Here is a 23,404-nt window from a genome sequence, read left to right on the forward strand (position 1 = left end):
AGCCTGTGCTGACACTTGAGTGGCACCCACAGTCCTGAAGAAGGACCATCCCGAGAACCTCCTGGGTGCTGCGTGATGTCACAGCCAGGCAGAGCACGGCCACTACTCTAAAAGGAAAAGAATCTGGCTCCACCTTCCCAGGAAGAGGAATCCGAGCAGCTTCCTACAGGCAATTCTTTCAAGGTGAGTCACCCATACTCCCTCAGTACAGGTAAAGTTTACAGGAAGGACCATTTTGCCCTCCAGGCCAGCAAGAGCCACACAATCAGCTTCTGAATCCCAGTGTTCAACTCATCTCCAAACACGTTTTTATTTAAATTTCTAAAGCCAAAGAATATACCTAATCATTGCCCCAGCCTTCTCTTCTTTTATAGGATCATTAATTTCATAGATATTTAAGTGCCTATTATGTGCAAGATATACTAGGCCCTGGATAGAGAATGGTTAACAGGAAAATAATAATAACAAAAGCCTACATTTTTTAGTCAAGTGGGAAAAACAGAGAAAAAGAACTGAGAAAGCTCTAAGAAGGAAGCAAACAGGCGGCTATAATAGAGACCCACACACAACGGGGTCTTGCTCAAGGAAGTCTCACCTTCTAACTTTCACGTGCATTATGGTTAAAATTCAGGTTCCAGTTTAATGGGTCAGGGGTGGGACCTGGATTTATGCATTTCTTACAGACCCCAAGGTCTGCTGCTGGTTCACAAACCATATTTTTTAGTAACAAAGGCACTAGAGTTTCTCTAGGCACTGGTTTTCAAAGTGTGGTCACCAGACCAGCAGCTTCAGAATTACCTGCAAGCTTGTTGGGAAATGCAAATTCTCAGGCTCCACCCCAGACATGCTGAATCAGAAGCTCTGGGAGTGTGGCCCAGCAATCTATGTTTTAACCAACTTTCAAAGTGATTCTGATGCCTACTCAACCCCAATTCAATAGCCCCTGGTCACATGTGGCTGCTGAGGACTCAAAATGTAGCTTATCTGAATTGAAATACACTGTAATCTGGTGAATCACACACCAGATTTCAAAGACTTGGACAAAGAGTGTAAAATGCCTTATTAATATTTTTTATATTGAATGTATGTTAAAATACTATTTTGGATATATTGGGCTAGATTAACTCTACTGTTAACATTAGTTTCACCTGTTTTATTTTGCTTATTTTAATGTAGCTACTACAAAGTTTAAAATTACACATGGGGATAGCATGATAATTATACTGGGCAGTGCTGCGGTAAACTTTGAGAATTGTTCTGTAAAGCAATTGTTCTCAACTGGGACAGTTTTGCCTCCCAGGGAACATTTGGCAATATCTGGGGATATTTTTGGTTGTCATAAATGGGAGCAGAGGTTCTACGGAAATCTAGTAGATAAAGAACAGGGATGCTGATAAACATCCTACAATGAACAGGACAGCCCCATAACAAAGAATTATCCAGTTCAAAATGTCAATAGTGCTAAGGTTTGAGAAATCTGTTCTACCACAGTGATTCTGCCATGTTAGAATCACTCAGTGAGAGTTACAAGATTCTGATGCCTTTGCCCCTGGCCTATCCCTAGACTAATTAAATTGGAATCTCTGGTACAGGGGTCATGGTATTAGTTGTTCATTTTGTTTTCTTATTTTAAATTCCCCAGGGAGTCTAATGTACAGCCAGGGTTGAGAACATGTGTTCCAGAGGCGTCACTCATTTATAAACACTCTGCGCTGCTGGTACCTACTACCCCTCAGCCCTAGACCTGAGCATTTACATTTTTATCAAGTTTCCAGGTGATGCCGAAGCTGCTGGTCCAGTGTGCTGTGGAGCGTTTACATACTGTTCAACATAGCACTAAGTACTTCTACTCTCCATATGGCCCAGCACCCAGAGAGGGCAGAGATTCCCAGGATTGGGCAATAGCTTCCTCTGTAGAAAAGGACAACCCCACTATCAAAGGTGGTGGGACCTGATTGGAAACTGAGGCTCTATCACAGTGACTTCCTCATTTTGCAGAGACAGATGCAACTCTTTCATAGAAGGAGAGGGGGTTAAAGAGGCCAAGTATTCACTTAAATCCTCGCTGGCCTATACTGCAAGCATGGAACAAAAATTTCATTTGCTAGGTCATCTTCCTGAAACATCTTTCATTTGACTATTCAATTCCTGCCAATACACAGCTTAAATCACTTTAAAATAAGTTTTTATAGGGGCGCCTGGGTGGCTCAGTAGGTTAAGTGTCTGCCTTCAGCTCAGGTTGTGATCTCAGGGTCCCGGGATCGAGTCCCACGTCAGGCTCCCTGCTCAGCAGGGAGTCTGCTTCTCCTTCTGCTGCTCTCCCTGTTTGTGCTCTCTCTCTTTGTCGCTCTCTCTCTCACTCACTCGCTCTCAAATAAATAAAAAATAAAATCTTTAAAAAAATAAGCTTTTAGGGACGCCTGGGTGGCTCAGTCGGTTAAGCGTCTGCCTTCGGCTCAGGTCATGATCCCGGGGTCCTGGGATCGAGTCCCGCATCGGGCTCCCTGCTCCGCGGGGAGCCTGCTTCTCCCTCTGCCTCTGTCTCTCTCTGTCTCTCATGAATAAATAAATAAAATCTTTAAAAAAAAAAAAAAAGCTTTTATAGATTATAAAATTGTGCAAATTAAAATAACTTCTCCCTAAAATTAATTCTTAAGAAAGCAGGAGCCAGGGAACACTAGGGCTTTAAACAATGGTTCTCTACTCCATAATTAACTTTTGAAAAATGCATATACATACATCTAAAATAGGTAGCCTCCATACAGACACCCAGACAGACAAACAGACACAAACACACACACCCCATTACTTTGCGGAGCACATTGCTCAACTGCGCTGCTCCAGCCACACAGGCATGGTCACCTGCCTGTTCCCCACCCCATGCCAGGCAGCCTTAGGGCCTTTGCACCAAGACCTTTCCCCAACATCATCTGGATGAGTAACTTCCCACTTCCTCTTGGTCTTTGCTCAAATGTCATCTTCACTCTCCCATCTGGTCCTGTCTTCACTCTCCCATCTGGTCCTGTCCTTTTTCTCTGTTATACTGTTTTTCCCATAACACTTATTATATTTTATCAGTACTACATGATTTATTTATTCTCTTTATTGTTTATTGTCTCTCTTGTGCTGGAATTAAAGCCCCACAAGGGTAGAAATCTTTATTTTATTCATTGACATGACTCCAATGCCTAAAATGATGCCTGACACACAGTAGGTATGCAGTAAATACCTGCTGATTGAATAGGTATTTTTAAAATCCAAAAACTCACAACTTTACTGCTTTTATTAAATTCTTTCCAAAATTTTTCTTTCGGGGCGGGGGGTCTGTATCTTTGCTATATCTCAAGCAAAGAATTAGAAAGCTTATTTGACAAGCCATCGCCAGTGACACGGAGAATCCAAGCACCTTCTGAAACTGAAACACTGTCTCTGTGACAGCACCACAGTGAGTGAGACAAAATGATCATTGTCAAGGTCAAAGAGGTCCACAGAAGCCAGATTATTAAGGGTCTTGTGAATCAGGGTATGGAGTTTGAATTGTATTCCCAGGTAATCAGGAAGCCATCGGAGGTTTTAGGCAGTATAAAGATACTGAGCATGGTAACATGTGGCTGATAAGGCCCACTAGACTGCTGTGAGGGTGGCACTGTCCGTATCTTTACTCAATAATCTATCTCCCTGATCATCTGATGATGCAGAGCTTAGCAGGTGTGGCCGTGCTGAGTAGCACTGTATTTACCGGAAGTGCAGAGTCAGTCTACCCTCAGAGTACTCAATTTAACATTTAGACCCTTGCTACTCAAAGGGTGGTCTGTGGACCAACACCAACAGCATCACCTGAGAGCTGGTAAGAAATACAGAATCCTAGGCCCCAACCTACAAAACCGAAATCTGCCTTTCAGCAAGATGCCCAGGTGACTGGGCTGCACATTACAGCTGAAGCAGCACTGCCCCACGGTACAGAATACTGGTGGACTGCTTTACTTCTAGCTCCGTGGGGACCACAGTGGGGAAGGGTGGCTGAGAGAGCCTTTCTCCCCATTCTCTAGATTATGTGTTCACTGGCTTTCTGTGGCAGTGACTTATATCCTTGACTAAAGAACCCAAAGAGACAACAAAATCTCCCTGCCTCACACTGAAGCAGAAGCGTTAGGAAGTTCTCCGTGTTCATGGTTTTTTCATGGTACATGGTTTTTTTCAAACTGTTTTCATGCAACTTTTCTCTTCACCTCATCAAAGCTTTAAAGGGTGGTCAGGGGACTCCTGGTGATTTCCAAGATCCCTTCAGGGGGTTGCAAAGTCAAAACTGTTTTCACACTAACACTATGACATTATGTGCTTTCTTTGTGCTCATTCACTCAGGAGGGTACAAAATACAAAAAGCCACACTGCAACTAACTCTTCAGAAACTACCACTTTGAGTGTAGTGTCAAGGAAGAATATCTGTTTACTTGAAAAGGCTAATAAAATGCTTCTCACTCTTCCAACTACGCATCTGTGGGAGGCTGATTTTCTTCGAATGTTTCAACTCAAATAGCATATTACAACAGACGAAATGCAGATGCAGGTATGAGAACCCAGCTGTCTTTCATTAAGCCAACCATCAGAGAGATTTACAAAAATGTAAAATATTGCCAGTATTCTATGTTTTTCATTTTGGAAATAGTAATTTTTCATGAAAATATGTTGGGTTAACATGCAAAAGAGTTATTATTTTAAACAAATTAAATATTGTCCAAATTTCTGTTTAATTCCTAATACAGTATTATATTAATAAATATAGCTCATATAAACAACAGCTCTTTGAGTCCTCCACAATTTTTAAGAGTATAAACGTGTCTGGAGATCAGGAGGTTTGATAACTGCTTCATTTGAGCAAAGTAAAATGAAGACTGAAAACCCTCTTATGAGAAACAAACTCTTCAGGTAGAATGTTGGGTAAACAGGATGGAGCATACTCATAAGAAAGAAGTCATCCTCCCTTTAAAATAAACAGAACCATGAGCAGGAATGGAAGTGTCTATATTAGGTTCTCAGTGTTCTCTTTATTATGGCTATTTACTCTGTCATAAATAACTGAATTGCTAAAATCAGGCCCACATCCCACTTAGAACCCTGCTGTTCTCTCTGCCCCAGAAGGCTCTTGTACCAGCTGTCCATTTGACTCATTTTCTCACCTCCCGCAAGTCCATCAAAAATCACCATCCCAATGATGCCCACCCTGACCACCCAATTCAAAATCGCAACCCACCCCATTATTCACACACATTTCCAACTCTCTTCACCGACCCTTTGCCTTTTCTTTTTCCATAGCACTTAGCACCTGCTAAAATACCATATAACTCATGTGTTTATTGTATCTGTTGACACTATTTGCCCTTGCTAGAATGTAAGCTGCATTGAAGGAAGGCTTTTTGCCTGTTTTGTAATCTATCCCAATCATCTCTTCTAGAGCAGTCCTCAGTACATGATGCCTTACAGTGAATACTGGTCAAATGAAGGAGAGTGAGTTTTGCAGATAGAGGCTGTGGAGCCTAGCAGATCAAGATTGGCTTTTAGACTTAAGCAGAACCTCAATTTGAACCTTATTCGGACAATTAGCAGGCTCGTGCTCTTGGGCAAGTTACTGAACTCTCTAGCCCTCAATTTTCTCTCATGTAAAATAGACCTCACAGGAGTGTGGTGAGAATAATAAGATAATATCTGAAAACTGCGTATCACCTAGAACTCAGTAAGTGATCATTAAGCACACCACCATAGACTTCACATCATCATTAGCTACTCCATCCTTTATGCTCCCAGGAGGCAGTGTCTAGAGTTTCCTGATTGGATGAAAGGCAATGGACAGCCCCAGGTTCACCTCTGCTACTTAAAGACTAGCTCCATTTTCCATTGCTCAAGAAGATAATACCTTTCCAAACTCAGGGACATAAATAAAATAGCTTTAACTCATAGCATGTCTATGCTAGAAGTATTATGAAAGGTCATTTAATTAAACTTTCATGTTTTCTTAACAGGTAAGTAAATGGAAGTCTGAGGTGAAAAGGTTTTCTAAAAATCACATAGATTGTTCGCATAGAGAGGAGAACCTAAAATCCCAGTTTCTGGAGTCCCAGGACAATATTCTTTCCACTCTAATCAGCATGGAAACTGTTTATTGGAACCCTTAAAAAGTCCCAAACTTGGGCGCCTGGGTGGCTCAGTCGTTAAGCGTCTGCCTTCAGCTCAGGTTATGATCCCAGAGTCCTGGGATCGAGCCCTGCATCGGGCTCCCTGCTCAGCGGGAAGCCGGCTTCTCCCTCTCCCACTCCCCCTGTTTGTGTTCCCTCTCTCACTGTGTCTCTCTCTGTCAAAGAAATAAATAAAAATCTTTAAAAAAAAAAAGTCCCAAACTTTTCATCTCATACAAGGTTAGCACAAAGAAGTAGAAGATAATTGAGATCATGTCTGGAGTGGATACAAAATGCCTTTCTGTCACCCAAGCCTGTCATCTTTATAACTCATAATTAATGGTTTGCAGAATGGTGGACAAATAAATCCTACTTATATACTGAAAGAACACTAAGTTCCTACATACAGCCGTCTAGAAGATTCTAATCAAGGAAAAGGAAAGGAAAGATAATTCAGTCAAGGAATTGCTGCTGTTTTTTCAACTTTAGATCTCCTAGACTGTATCTATAAATTGCACATTTAGTCAACTATTCATTAACCAATTTAGTAAACTATTGTGACTTTTTCCCTGAATACTGCTCAAAAGTGTCAAAAATAGTAAAATACATGGGATTTATTCTACTATTGTTAGTAGCACCTCCTAAATACATATTCAAAATTGGTCCACATGCTTACAGGTAGATAGTTATAAAGCTGGCTCTTCCACTTGTACAGACAAATGATCAAATGATACGCACTAAAAGAGAAATTGTGTAAAAATTTAAACATGCAAGATGTGACAGTCTGGTCCCTGATTAAGCCTCAAAAAAAAAAAAAATTACTAAAAATAGACCAAGGAAGCAAACAAAAGAGTTGTTATGGAAACATATTTGAATCACTGAAAGCAAATTAAAGATTCCTCCTATTTGCCAAACATTACCACTCAGACACTACCGCACGATACAGGCCTGTGCAAATCAACACCATAAAACAGTACATGGAATGTAGCACTATGCTAGACCTCCAAGACAGTGCAAAACACTGAATAATAGGAAATCCCCCACTGGTAGGTAATTATGAAGTTCTTTACCTAAAGAATTTAATCTTTAATCCATCTTAAATTCATTCACTTATTTAACAAATATTTATTAAGCACCTGCCAAGTAGGGTTTGAAGCATCTGGAATTCAAAGATGAATGAAATCTTAATATATTACCAAGCTTAGAATTTCAGAAAGTCCAGACCAAGTCTGTTTTGAAAACAAGTGGTAGATAAGGAAAGGAGAATAAAAACATCCCTGTTTAGCTGGGGTAGATGTCACACAGCCCTAACTACTGGGCAAAGGCTAAATGTATAATTATACAGAGCTGATTTAAGGAGAAAAACAAACAAACAGGAAATGTAAACACTGTCTAACAGACTAATTTTAAGCTTCAGGGTCTGAAGAGGAAATGCAAGCAGTAATTTTATCATAGCTAAACAGGAAATATATGATCAAGGAAAGGCAAACACCTGTCCAGAACCAATGACAAGTATGCAGAATATGAGGGAAAGAATACATGGAGTCCTGATTCTGAAGAATATTGGGGCGTCCACTGAGGAAACTAGGCATGGTATCATCAGAGATGACGCTCCCCTGCATAGGCATTAGGACATCTCAGTAATAAAGTATATTTGTCCCCACCCCATTTCTTACCTCAACAGACAATACCCAGCCAGAACCAACACAGTATACACAGATTGGGTGGGACTTGGCAAAATGCCAAGTAATATGGAATAACAAAATGTCTTGGGTCATTCTAACCTTCTGAGAATCAAATAAATAAATGTTGCCTGTTTAGCTCTGGAAAACTGAAGGAATGGGGAGCATTCGGCAATTACTATCCCTAGCTGCAAATAAAAGCTTCTGGAAGGGTTCCTCAGCTTTTAGAGCCCTGAGCATCTTAAATAATTAACATTTCTTAACTAATCCCCTACAAAAACAATTTAGAGCTACTCACATTTATTTGCTTGCATGTTTCCCCAGTTCTTCTCCCTAAGGAGACTGCATATATTGCAGTTAGGAGTATAACCTCTAACACTGGACAGCCTGGGTCAGAATCAGGCCCACCACTGTGGGCTATGTGATCTTAGAAGAGTTAATATTGCTTATCTTCAATTTCCTATCTGTAAAAGAGGAAAGATAGCAGGAACCTACGACTAGGGATTGTTGTGAGGCTTAACAAGGGCTACCATATGGTAAGATTTCAATAACTTTGGCCATGATGAGCATATGGTGTTCACAGCATAGGGAAATGTAGTGCCAGTGGCCATCACGGGCTTGAAGAGAGAGTGTGGTCAGCATAGTATAGTGTTTTTAATATTTTATTGTCCTTCTTACTAGGCTCCTGCTTATATGAATTCAAGTATTGACATATATGTATATTTAGCTCATCTATTCCAGAATGCCCCATAGTGGTCCTATGGGGTCTCTCTGAACATCCCCTCTCACCTGTGGTGAAACATCTAGGATTATGCCTCTGTTTCCCTCATAAGTTAGGCTCTAAATAAGTTAGTTCCCATTCTAGCACTTCTTTTGAAAAGCAGATTCCACACTGAGCCCTGACTTCCAACATCATCTAGCAGGAACATGGACAGTGTGTCTTCAGGGCCCTGCCCCATGCAGCCTGGCTGAGGGAGCAAGGTTCCCCAGTAAGTGGGGAAGATCACTTAAGTAAGTGATCACTTACTTAAAGATCACTTGAAACCATTCCACTCTGAGAATGGGCCCCTGAGTCCCTGCTGGCCATGTAGACTTGATTTTCTTCTGTACTCACTAGTGCCTGGACAATAAACTAGCTAGCCCTGCCTGAATCTATAGGGCAGAATCCCTACAAGGTGCTTTAATGGTTCCTTGCTGTATGTTCAGAATGCACATATTATGTTCAATATACAAGAATTATTTAGATCTTGGGGCACCTGGGTGGCTCAGTCGTTAAGCATCTGCCTTCAGCTCAGGTCATGATCCCAGGGTCCTGGGATCAAGCCCCGCATCGGGCTCCCTGCTTGGCAGGAAGCCTGCTTCTCCCTCTCCCACTCCCCCTGCTTGTGTTCCCTCTCTTGCTGTGTCTCTCTCTGTCAAATAAATAAAATCTTAAAAAAAAAAAAGAATTATTTAGATCTTCAAATTATCAAGCCAAAGATAATGCTCCAAGTAAAAACAAACCTAAAAAAAAAGTCGTTTTAAGTGAGAAAAAACATAACAGGAAGTAGAATCATCTTTCCTGACTTCTTGGGTACCTTTTATCAGGATCTGTAATCAATACAGCTTAGAGCCCCAATACACCATGATCTTGAAACTTCATACCAGGTTGGATAAAGATCCCCAGAACTGTTACTGTAGCTTGAATTATTGGTACTTAGAATATAGAAATTAAAGCCATCAAATCTCAGGTTTCTCTAAACCAAGACTGTAGCATCATGAAAATATACAGTGTTGGTGGAAATGGTCCAACTGACCCTCCACTCTGAGGCATTCTTTTTGGGCCCTCCTATGCAGAAAGCTGAAGGATCATTTGATGGCCTATGAATCTACCCTGTTTCTTCCACACCTCAACCTTTCCATTTTTAGCTCCAGCAATGCTAGAAAATATACAGAATATCATGCCCAAAAGAGAACTGACTTGAAGCAAACACTTTACAAATGGGCACCTTTTAAAAATCTGGCTCTCTTTTAAGAATTGTCACAGTTAAGAAATAAAATAAGGCACAGATTGTGGCTACCTAAATACCATAAAATACACTCCAATATTAGGAGTGTGTTTGCTATTATAATAAGACAAATGCCCAGTTATGAGGCAAAGACTAACTGAACTGATCCGGTTCCAAATGGAGATAGAGGTGTTTACCTTCAGCTATTTTTTTCCGAAAAGAAAAAACACATATTCCAAAGAGGTAGGTGCTCTTTCAGTAACAACACTATGCATCCAAATTCTCTGAAGGCTCTTGTCACATGCTGATAAGATTACTACTCTCTGCATGTTTTCTGTGGATAACCAAAGACCAAGGAGAACATATGCCTGCTTGGGTAAGACAACCAGCTAACGTGAAAAGCGAAGCTACTCCCCGAAGCAGCTAGAAACACTCATGTTGAAAGAAGGCCCATCTCGTTATTCTGGTGGTTCTCAAAATTTTCAGGGCATAAAAATCACCTGGAATACTGTGAAAACTACATATTCCCAGAACTCTATCCCTCAAGCATCTCAGAGGATGTTTGAGGAGTAAGGCCCAAGAATTTGTATTTATAACAAATATTCCAGGAATATCATAGATATATGATTAAAGGGTTGGAAATAGGGCCCACAGGCAAGGGCTAAAGAATGTGAGTTACTTAGAAAAACAGAGATAGGATTTAATTTTTTTTCCAAGTACTGTATATATAGATTATAGATAGAGATAATGAAGGAACAATTTTCTATTTTTACTAGACTGGACCACTTCAAATTCCAACAAAGACATATAGATAAGACAGGCTAACTGAACATTATGTTACTTGGCTAATTATAGTAAAGAATGGAAATTATAGATATTTCCTCTGGAAGGATTACAAGAATAAAGTATCAGGATTTCTTTCAGGGTTTTTTTAAAGAGCTGGACTTTCTAAAAACAGGGAAGACAAGGAGACTGCCCAGAAAGATTTATCATCTGATCCCATTGTGATCTTATGAGAGGAAAGAGCATCTTTTCCAAGAACTCTTGATGTCACTGGAGAACTGCTGTCACATGTTGGCCACATGACCCCAACACTGCTTCCATCTGTTTGTCCTGTTCTTGCCAATCACTGTTTATGCCCTCACACAGGTAAACAAGCTACGAGAAAGTCAGCGTCAAATTAATTTGGAAGAAACTGGATTCCGTTTAACTAGATGCTACCTGGAGGGGCAGGGGGGACTGGCTCTTAAATACACTCCTGCTATTCTTAAACTCAGCATAAGAGAAACCCTGAATCCCCTATCTCTTTTCCCAGGAAACATATGCAGCCCATGCAGGTAAGAGGAGGAGGAGGAGGAGAAGGAAGAATAAGGAGGACTAGCAGAAGGAGGAGGAGGACAAGAAGGGGAAGATGAAATGGAGAAGAGGAGCGGGAAGAGGAGAAGGTCCTTCAGTGTGAGTGAACCACATTTTCACATATAATTGGCATGACTGTTGTGCAAGAATGAATAATAACTTTGAGAGGGGGACATGAAAATATATTCATGTTCCTCTGATTGCCATATAGAAAATGTTGTAAAAATTACATTAGTTCCCCATGTGTTTTATTAGGGTTTCTCAACCTTGGCACTATTGACCTTTTGGGTCAGACAATTCTTTGTTGTGGAGGCTGCTCTGTGCATTGTAGGATATTTTGTAGCATCCCTGGTTCTACCCACTTGATGCCAGAAGCACTCCCCATCCCCATTTGTGACTATCAAAATATCTCCAGATACTGTCCCTGGGGGATAAAATCATCCATGGTGAAGAACCACAGTACTAGAGCAATAATCCAGCATGGTAATCTCAACCTGCTTCTAACTGCTGAAAGTAATTATGCCTTAGTTAGCATCATTTCTGAGTCTTTTCCTCTGTCTTGTTGTTTAGACATAACAATACATAGGAAAGATGGGCAAGATTTCACCAGCACTAATGAATAGGAAACACACAACCAGGAGAAAATCACTGCAGATCATAACCCACCATGGGAACTCCCAAGGGAAAAAAAGCTGGGATACAGCCAGAGTGCTCCCAGGTACCCATAGCTCCCACAACTGAAAGTGGCCACAGAAGGGGACCAGAGTCATGGTTCTGCCAGTATCTTCTCCTTATTTGGACTGATCCTCCTCTGTACCTAGGCTTGAATGTACATAAAGATGTGATGTCAAGTAATGTTTGTTTTGGTTGTCACTTTGGTGACCTGGTATCTTAAAGTCATGGGTTTTGGAGTCATGCTAACAGAGTTCAGACCCTAGTTCTGCCACTTACGAGCTAGTGATCTTCAACAAATGACTTTACCTCTTCAAGTCTCAGTTCCCTCATCTATAAAATAAGAATAATAAAATCAACTCTATGAGGTGTAGTGAGAATGAAATGAATTAATGTATGTAAAACAAAGGACCAATGTAAGCACTCAATGAATTCTAACTTTTTTTGTTGTCATTTCGTTGTTGCTTTTACTGCTACTGAAATCACTGACATCATCATCATCATCATACCAATGGATCCTAAAAGTTCTTAGACTCCAATGAGTTCAGGAATTCCAGGCCAAGGACCACTGCTTCAGCCCATTCCCCCTTTCCTCTTTGACATCTAAGAAATATCTATAATCTTCTAACTTAACCCCACTGGGTGAATTCATAGTAAAGTGGTGTTGTCTTTATCGCTAACCCAACTATCATTACCAATTTTATGAATATCTTTACAAGGGTGCCCTCTATGTCTTAAATTGAAAACATAATCCTAACAATGAGAATTTCGGGCATTGCAACAAATTTGAGGCCAGATTTGGGGGGTTAGAAGGACCTATCAATTGATCTTCATTCACAGCATCTTATAAGAAGCCACCCAAGAATAAGCAGAATCAGCTTTTCCAGTGTCTCCACCTTCAGTCAGTGGTAGGAAGAGAGGGTGAAAGCTGGCACTGAAACAGAAAATGTGGCTAGTGACAACATGCGACTGTGAACTTTCAGTTTCAATATCCCTTTCATCCTTCACCCCTGACTACTTGCCAGAGAAACTGCATACTTCTCACAGCCTGCAAAAGTCATGGCCCTCTTCTCTCCCAAGAGAAATCTTAACCATGCTTCAAAGATCAATTCAAAAGTACTGCTCCATGAAACATTCTCTGACAGCCCAAAGTTGGAGGCAATCACTCATAGAACTGTAGAGCAAGAAGAAAGCTTCGCTAATTTTAGGGTCTGAATAAACTTCATGGTTTAAAGATACAATCAAAAGGCTTGTGGTAGAAAAAGAACCAATGAATTCCAACTATCCACACTCCACTTGAAATTATGAATTACTTTTTTTCAGTGTTTCAGTTGTTGGGGTTTTGTTCATCTGCACATATTTGTCTCAGGGTCTGCTTTTATAGGAATCCAAGCAAATCCAGTTCATAATATTTATGCCTGTGAGGGTGTAAGGAAGTAATCAGACCCACACAGTATGTGGTAGGAACATATATTTTCACAGACTTTGAAAGGTAATTGAACAGGCTTTCAAAAGTTTAAAAGGGCATACCCTTTGAACCAGGTATTCATCTTCTAAGACTCTCACCCGTAGTAATGCACACAGAAGCACAAAGATAAATATGAGGTGTTGTCTGTGGAATACTATATAACAGAGAAATACTGGAGACATCTGTTAATATATCAGTCAAAATATCTGTCATTAGAGGGGTGCCTGGGTGGCTGAGTTGGTTAAGTGACTGCCTTCGGCTTAGGTCATGATCCTGGAGTCCTGGGATCGGGTCCCGCATCGGGCTCCCCACTCAGTGGAGAGTCTGCTTCTCCCTCTGACCCTCCCCCCTCTTATGCTGTCTCTCTCTCTCTCATTGTCTCTCTCAAATAAATAAATAAAATCTTAAAAAAAAATCTGTCATTAGAATAATAATTAAGTTACAGTGTAAGCATTCTATAAAACACAATGAAACTATTAAGCATGAGTTTGGTCTATATTTACTGCTAAGGAAAGATGTTTATGATATACCAATAAGCAAAGAAAATCAAATTTAAAAGACATATGTATTGTGTTCTATATCTGTTATTTTTCTCTTTCTATCTGGAAATACACACACACACACACACACACACACACCCCTCAGACTATTAGCATGGTTACTACTGGGGAGGGAGATGACTTAGAGGTAAAAGTGGTGGTCAAGGTGGTACAGAAGGGAAATGCCTCTGTATTTTTCTAATGACTGCACATTACCCTTAAAATTGAAAAAGAAATGCAATGCATTTGGAAATGAACATCTGAAACATTCTTCATCATTTTTTCTTAAACTCCACCATCAGTACTGGCTGCAAGGGAATTCAGAGGATTTTAGCTGCATAATCTCTTATCTGACATATACTAGTATAAAAGATGGGTTGTAACCAGATTTAAGCCCACAAGTGATCTAAACAGTAATTAAGAAGAAAAATTATCTGTTGACACTTTTGTCTTACATATGATTGCTTGCTCTTTTAAGATGAAAAATGTCACATGGACTGAAAATATACTTCAAATACTCATTATGGTTTTCATAAGCAAACTAAAGAAAATCACAATTACAAGGATAAACAGGAAATTAAAATCAATGATAAACATATGCCTAAGCCTCCAGAACTTTTTGTTTTGTTTTGTTTCGTTTCTTTATTCAGGAAATTAAATGATGTTAAATGACAAACATTTGAACTCTTTCAAATGTTTGAGAGGAAAACTATGGCAAAAGACATTACTGGCAGTGGGACTGAAGAGATTTTTTTTCAATGCAGTGAAAAACTAACTACCAAGAAGAGCCAACCCATTGTGACCCGTGATTTTTGGCTGCAGAATTTGCTTTCCATAGAATTCTATGAGTGTGCGTGGGTTTGGGAGATTACCTGCAGGCTCGTTACAGTGAATCCCATAATGTAGTAAGAAAGAAAGGGGGTTGGTGGTGAAAAACATGGCCCTTGCTTGGGTGTGTTATTATGAGCAAAGAATCCTAAGTTTTAACTTTCTGTAAACTGGGAATACTTATATTAAATGGCAAGGTTACTCCAAGGATTAAATGAGAACACATAGATAGATGTGTTAGATAGATAACGACTACTTACATGTTGATTTTTGTCATTATTCCATTTGTATTTTCTTAAACTTTTATATTGGGATGCATAATAGCATGATGACTGGGGCAGCTGGGTGGCTCAGTTGGTTAAGCATCTGTCCGATTCTTGGTTTTGGCTCAGGTCATGATCTGAGAGTCATGGTGACTGAGTGAGCCCTGCATTGGGCTCCACTTTCAGTGTCGAGTCTGCTTGAGATTATCTCCCCCACTCCCTCCCTCCCCGCCCCGCTCCTCCCTCAGCTCACACATGCTCTCTTTCTCTCTTAAGTAAATCTTAAAAAAATAATAGCATGATGACTAAAAGATGTAGAAGACTTGAATAATACATCACTTCCGTAAAATTATTCCTAATCACCAACAGCCTGATCAATGTGACTGGCAGGTATCTACGGAAACTCAGGAGGAACAAATAAGCTGGCACTGACGTGCAGCAGCAAATAATGTCTATTAAGTCACTTGGTTAATGATACAGGGTCCATTCATTCAGCCAATACTTATTGAGTATGAACTGTGCTTCATGCACTGTGTTAGAGTCTGTGGACAGACTGTACTGAGCAAAACAGGGTTCCTACCCTAACAGCTTAGAAACTAGTGCAGATAAAAGGCATTAGGAAAAAAATTCATAATTCTAAGTATGCAGTAGTTAGAAGACAATGCCAGGAATCACTGTGAGAGAGTGGTGAAGCGAGACAAGGAAGGGAAGAGACCAACAAAGAATACACAGACTAGCCAGCTACCTGTATGGTACAGTGGTGAACTGTCTGAGTTTATGTGGAATTAAGAAGGTTCCCATGACACAGGACTTTTCCATGCTAAAATTGGGACGGTCCCCAAAAAATCTGGAATGAGTTGATCACCTTATTGTATGAGCAACTGGGTCTCAATCATTCTGGAGACCTTCAGAGAGGATGCACAACTTAGAATTATCTCAAAAAAAGGCAAGGGAGTATTTATCCCTCAATGGCTTAACCCTCAGTGGTTGAGGGAGGGTCACTCCAAGGCACTATCTTTCATTTACTCTCCATCTGACCTGTGCGTGCTCCTGTATCCAGGGAATGCCCTCCAAGAAAGACAGAGGAAAATGTTGGCATGTCTAAGAAGTGTTTGCAGGCAAACTCTGGGGTCACCCACAGGGATATCAGCAGGGCACCAACACCATCTGACACATGATTATTTTCCCCCATCTCATAGGCAAAAGGATGATTTCAATGTTATTTTCATTTGGATTATCTAACTAGTGGAGAGTTTAGACCTAACTTCATATTTACATCCCTTCTTGTGCATTTAACAACAACTTTAGGGTAGGTTATTTTCTTGGCCTGGGACAACTGAGCTCCATAATAAAAAGCAAAAAAAATTTCATTCAATTTACCTAGAAGATGTGCATGTGGGTGTGGGGGTAGTGGTGGGAAGCAAGGTAAACTCTTTCGTGTGAACTGAAGGTGAGAATTGATCATTTAGTCATACTGTTCCCAGTGCCATAATCCTTGTTCTACTTCCCTTTACCTTTAAAGCAGAATTGAGATCCTTGAGTTTTGTCTGTCATATTTTTCAAGCTCCCCCTGAGCTGAATTATGGGCATGATTCATATCTGTCTCTCCTCCCAGGCTCTTCTCACATACCCATTTCCTCTCAGGCGTATTTTCAGATCACTCCCCATTCTCCGTAAGCTGTGAACTGTTGTGGGCGCGCACTGCCTGCTTTCACTTCTGCTGGGACCACTGCTGTACACTTCTGTTTCCTTCAAGCCTCACTCACTGCAGCCTATTTTGAATGGGACTCTAGCTCACTCAGGGGGGGGTCAGGGATGTTTAATGAGCTGTCATTACTGAAATCTAACACACTCAAATCTCTCGTGTAACTGAAAACCCAGGATGTTGCTTAGCTTACAAGCTACAGGCTAGGGAACTCACTGTATCATAATAAGAACATGAGCTTTGTACCTTCAGAAGATAACTAAATTATAAATTTAAACTTTAGATCCTGTCACTTCATTGATTAAACCCTCAAATATTTCTGCGACTACCTGTTGTCATTAATTTTACCTAGTTTTATGCATTCCATTTCACCGTGTTTCTCAGCACATTTCTCAGCCCTTTACCAAAGCTATCCTCCAATCATGATTATAAACTGACAGTACCTTAGAATGATGATGTTTGATGATTTTACTACTGAGCAGCAAGTAATCTATATAGTTCCTGTCTCATAAACAAATTGCTTAGACTTTTTCAGCTAACCTTTTGTCTCAAAACTGTGTCCTTATTTCAGAGTGGATCAGCCTTCATTTAAAAATACAGCAACTGAATAACAAGACTGTAAGGGACCTACCTGAGGTCACACAACTCGTAGTCAAGGCTAGAAGTTCTCTTCCTATGCTGCTTGTCTTTCATCTATGTCATCCATCTTCTTCTTGCTTCTCTGGAAAGAAAAGAACATCGCAGACAGTCATCTTCCCATTCATCCACCTGACTCAGACCTCTGTGCTTCAGGATTTTCCTCTGCCACCACCATGCCCCACCCTTCAATCATTCCATTTCAGAGACAATCGGACTGGCTTCTTTGCAGGACCTTGACAGCACTGACCTCCACAGGCATGGCATGAATTCCAGGAGCACTTGCAGCCTTTTCCAGACATTTGGTACTCTCAGTATCCTATCTGGATAGTTATTTACATCTTCATAAATAATGTATCTGTCTGCCTAACTGCAAAGTCAAGGCCCTTGAGGACACACTACAGATTTATATAATTTGTTGCATTCCCCACCATGCCTAAATGCCTATCACTATGCATATGATAGATGTTTCACAAATATTAAAGAGGATGCTCATGACAATTCCATATGTAATTATATGCATAACTTATATGTATATATTATGTATAACATGTGATATATACGTACATATACACAAATAATTTTAATTGTTTATTCTTGAGAATAAAATTACATTTAGTACTGAAAAAACAGTAAGCGATACTGGCTCCCAAATACAGTGCTGCCTGTACAGAGACCTGAGCAGATTTCAACAAGTGTGTCTACGTGAAATAAAGCAGGGAAGTTATTTCTTGTATTTTGTTGTGATTTTTGTGTTTGTTAGAGCAATCACAGTATGGAACCAAAGAGATGAACCTGCATTTAGAGAGCTAACAATTTTTAGTAGACTCCTGATGTGAAATGTTTTTATTCAATTTACTTCCCCAGTGATGGCAAAGCTGAGGTCAAATTCTGCAACATTTGGAAAACCGATAAAACGTAAAGGCAATGTTTGTTGTAGAGTTCCAGGGCCAAAGGATTATGGGGCACAGAGTAACACTTCTATGGGTCAATGGACAACAGGGCCAGAGAAATGCAACTCATGTTTTTTATCTTGCCATGCCTTTAGCAAGGTTTTAGGAGTGATATTCTGCCCAAATTTCTCCTTTAAGGTATATGTGGGGATCTCTAAGGTGAAAAAAGGGTTAAGATAGGACTTCAGGGGGCAAAATGTAAAAAAAGGAGAAGCTTTAGCTAAACAAAAGAGAGTTGTTTGTTTGTTTGTTTTGACCATCAGGTATCTAAAGGTAAGCAACATTTACAGTTCTACCAGACTAAGACAGGCATGAACTGCCACATGGAAGCTGGGAATTTTGTAGGCAAAGGAGGAAACATGTTAGGAGAAGAGTATGTATTGCTACATAGACGAGGTACACCTTAAATGCTCCAAACAGGGATTTATGCAAAGCAAAAGTTTTGAAGCTGCCACGTGGTAGACAGGTACTATGTGAATAGAAGTTTGCATGCCTGAATGTGCACAAAATTCCCAAAGTAAAAATTTTAGCTTGGAATTGTAATCCAAGTCTTCTACTGCCCTAAGGAAAGGGTAATACTAAGAGCCTAATGTTCCAGAGCCCAGGAGTGGGTGGCTTTTGGACAGGACACTTCTAGCAGGATACTGGTGTCAGCTTACTCAGCACACCTCTAGTCCTCAAAATGTGTCAATAAAGGGCTAGACATTTGGGCCTTTGAAGCTTAAAATTACCATTCTGAAAGTAGCCAACAAAAATTAATAAACTATGCCAACCTATAAAACATGAAACCACAGAAAGATATGGACACTCACATTGATACCCGTTCTATCCATTGAGTAGCAAAGAGCTAAAAGAACAAAAAAGCCAGGAACTGTCACAAAAATCATTGATCTTCACGGTTCTGTTGTGTTAGAAAGCAAAATAGAAAAGTTCACATTTGTGAGACTGGAAACACGTGCACATACATATATAGTTAATGAGGTAGTATAAAGTGAGGAAATCTAGTTCCCCTACTTGGATAGAGTAGATGGGGTTTGGCACAATTCCATGGAAAAATAAAGTGACAAACATTTCAATATTCCTTATATAAGGTGGTATTAGAAAAAGAAATTGTCTGGGGCATAACCTGCCTTTCTCTTCAAGGAAACTCTCAGGGTACCAGGGTCAACATGAGACTTTGAATGGATAAAACTCCTGTATTCTTCTTCAAATTTTTTTGGAAGTTGGTAGAGTAGAAAGCATAATTTTTTTATATACATAATACGGAGCTTAAAAGTTAAGCATGGCACAATGGCAAGGAAATGTATTTAATCTTATCTTCATATTTGGACTTAAAATAGAAAACAAACTATTCTGGCCAGTTGCCCTGCACCAAAATCATATTCCATATTCTTCCCTAAAACCAGACATCAAATTCTAAAAGCCAAAAAGCCACCACTGACCTTAGACCCCAAAAAGAGCCCAGTAGGCTGAACATAAGCAGGCTGAACTATGTTTATATTCTTAGATCAAGTTTATTATGAGTTATAACCCCTGCATTTTATAGTAAGTTATCTCATGCATTTTATTATGAGTTACTTGGTATGGCTACTGGTCAGATCTGCGACAGGCATTTCCATGAGCAAAAAAAAAAAAAAAAAAAAAATAGTTGTTTTTCTTTAACCTTTCTGAACAACTCTGAGTCAAGACCAAGCCCAGGTTACCTGCTATTATTCAAGGAAATGCAATTCTAAAATATGACAGAACCGTGAACAGTTCAAAGGCCAACCTTTGAACCTTGTGCTTTGGGTGTTCAGAAGTCACTGATAGAATGCAAACACCCTTGCTAAGTCTATATCATCTTAGGCCTTATCAGCCGACAGCAAAGCTGTCTTCTACCTGTATTCAGATAGCCCTTTAATCAAGCCCTAAAGTATAATTTATATGTTTTTTTATAATTTCCTTGTTGGTTTAAGTATTTTATATTTGAAAAAAAAGTTATCCGGGGTATTATCTGGAAAACTTGCTTAACCTTATAAAGTTGAATCAATATGGTCACTGAATTTTAGGAAGGATTAATGATCAAGCATATATAAAATACCAGATTTAAGTAAACCTCATATTTCCCAATACCAGGATGTATCCTATAAATGTCATTATTTTGAATTAAGAATTAATGTTAACATTCCCAAATGTTTAAGTGTTTGATAGAATTTGCAAAAAAAAAAAAAAAAAGTGTTTATTTTCAACATTTCTTTAAATTTAAAATAAAGCTTACATTCATGGCCACCGGCAGACAGCAAAACTCTTATACAACTGCAGCCCAAGTTTAATACAGAGGTGGTGGTTTGGGATGGTGGCAAGTAAAGATGACAAGAAGCCAAAGAGAATCAAGAGAATCAGTATTTGCCTCTGAACAGTCAGCCTAACCCAAAGTTGAGACCTCACAAGTATAAATTCCAAAAATAAAAAAGAATAATCAAGAATATAATCAGGCTACCTGGAGAAAGACAGAGACATCAGATCCTGAAAAAAAAAAAGGTGGGAAGGTATGGGAGCATCATAGTCACGAACAAAGGAAATCTGGCTCAGGAAAGAGATAAGGAAGCACCACAATATAAAGTAACCAATGGAGGGGCGCCTGGATGACTCAGTAGGTTAAGTGTCTGCCTTCCACTCAGGTCATGATCCCAGGGGCCTGGGATTGAGCCCCACAAGGGGCTCCCTGCTCGGCGGGGAGTCTGCTTCTCCCTCTCCCCCTCCCCCCTGCTCATGTGTGAGCTCTCTCTCTCTCTCTTGCTCTCACTCTCGCTCTCACTCTCAAATAAATAAATAAAATCTCTAAAAATTAAAATTAAAGTTAAAAAATAAAGTTAACCAATAGAAACAAGGGAAAATCACTGATTTGGATTGCATGTGCAAGAGATGCTGCCAGCACCCAGGCTACAGCTGTCACATTCTTCTATGCCTTGACCCAAGCTTGTGGTTAATTACTTGCTTAGCCAGCCTCCCTCTCCACAGGGTTTTGACAATCTCAGTGACTATCTGGTTTTTGCTCTCATTGGCACCAGTATGGGCTAAATAAAGTACTTATGTCTGGTCTGTCATCTAGCACGTGCTCAAAAAACATTCATTGGTTTTTATATCCTCTTAACTACAAAACAACAACCAAGGATCAGATATGTTTTCCTATTAATAATTGAATGAATATATACATACTAAAATTCCAAAAAATGTTTTTGAAGAGTAGAGTGTGAGGTTATATCTGAAAAGTTTTATAGATATCTTTGAGGGTTGAGCTCTTAAAACCACCTTGTCAACGAACCTTGGAGAACCAGAAGTGTGTATAAAACTCTTTATGATGCTAACAAGGTTCTGATTAGCTCCAAACCACTTACAGCCCAGGGGAAAAATTCTAGCTCTCCAGAGGCTTCTTCCCACATCCAAAGAACTTCAACTGTTCTTTGAGGTGACTTATGGTCACTGTTCTACTAGAAAGCTTCTTTTCAAATCTGTGCAGCGTGCTACTATGTCAAACTCTGAAATGCTGCATGTGCTAAAGTAAGTCAGAGATGACTGGCCAGATTAGGGGAAAAAATATTGTGGGCAGGCAACCAGAGACAAATTTGGCAAGAAAGGATGTCAGTGGGGATTTCCAGAATCTCTACACTGAAGGATAGTGATACTGATCACAAATAATTTAGCAGTGAGTTAGTGAGGAGAATCCACCAGTGGCAGAAACTATAATACTTTTTAGGGAAAAAGGAGCTTAAGGACTATAAAAAACAAATGCCAAGAAGGTAACCTACAACCTACAACTATCAATTCTGCCATAGGGAAACAAGGGAAAGAAAATGTTTCATAGAAAACCGCTTCACAACAAACACCAAAACTACTCTCCTGGCAAGGTCTTACCACAGATATTTTTCACCGATACAATTTCACAGATATCTAACTCTCCACTATACCACAAAATGCTTTTCTAAGATTTGTGCTATCTTTATAGTATCTGGCAATTATGGAACAGGCTTCACTTTTAGCCAAAAGAAGGACTCATCACTAGGACATGAATTACTTTTAGCTCAGACAAGCCACAAAAAGTACAGCCTCAAATGAATGTTCAAGGCTCTCAAAACACACACACACACATACACACACACACACACACACAACCCACCACCACCACCACCACCAATAACACAGATAGAAACCACAGACCAGTGTTCTTAATTTCCAGTTATGGCTTGTCATGAAGAGTCCCCTCTCTTATGTATCTCTGTGCCACAAAGAAAAGAAAAAGATGTGTATAATTCTAGTTTTAACACCAAGCGAGACCCTTTCCTTTCTCTCTGTGAACGCTTCAGGGGTTTGTCACTGCCCCCAGAAAATGTACTATCAAGCCCCACAACACTACCTACGTGACTTTTTACAGAACAAGGAAGTTGCTGCTGCCTGTCTTTTACAGCGGCCACATGCACAGGCTTCTCAGTGCAAACCACAGCAGCTTGGGTTTGCTAAGAGTCCTACCACCAGAGCAAATGTGCAAAGAGGCTCTCAGTCATCAGCCACCAAAGGAGGAAACAAATACCTCACATGGCACACAGAGAAAGCAAATGCTCTGACAGGGTGTTGCCTAGAGCTTCCAGAAAAGGAAGTGACAGGTAGCAAACCAGATCCAGGACAGAGTGAATTCTTCATCTGGTGAACCCACACAAGGCTGTAGCCTTGCTGATCTCAAAGGTCAAAAAAATACAGCAGATGCATTGCTCCCATGGATAGGGAAATATAACTATTTGAAATGCCTTCCATCACCATAAAATTTTGGTGCATTTAAATAATACTTAGATCTTGTACATTTATCATATGCATTTTTCCATGTTACAAGCAACTAGATTTTCTCTCAAAACTCTGTAATACAAGCTAAGCAAATCCTCCAAAAATTATATCTGTTGGAGAAATCACTGACATTGTTCACCCCCATATACAGTCATATACAGAAGACATCCTTTTGAACGGTTACATCCCTCTGATTTCCAATCTTTGGGTCAGAGAATTAGCCTAAACAAAGGCATCTTTAGAAAACCAGATCTAATTTCTTTATAGCAAAAAGGAACAGCACCCTAGCAATACAGTACACAAATGGAAGATGGCTGACAGGAGAAAAA

General features: G+C 39.9%; 1 protein-coding gene across 1 annotated transcript in view; it reads right to left on the minus strand.

Moving 5' to 3' along the window:
* Positions 1-23,404, minus strand: part of LOC118547621 (small ribosomal subunit protein eS4, X isoform-like) — a 404,116-nt gene that overhangs the window by 378,661 nt on the left and 2,051 nt on the right. The window contains 1 exon segment of the mRNA XM_036111186.2: positions 17,303-17,392. Coding sequence (XP_035967079.1) covers positions 17,345-17,392 — 48 coding nt within the window. The 3' untranslated portion in view covers positions 17,303-17,344.

Source organism: Halichoerus grypus, chromosome 2 (assembly GCF_964656455.1).
Source record: "Halichoerus grypus chromosome 2, mHalGry1.hap1.1, whole genome shotgun sequence".
In the NCBI taxonomy this organism is placed as follows: Eukaryota; Metazoa; Chordata; class Mammalia; order Carnivora; family Phocidae; genus Halichoerus; species Halichoerus grypus.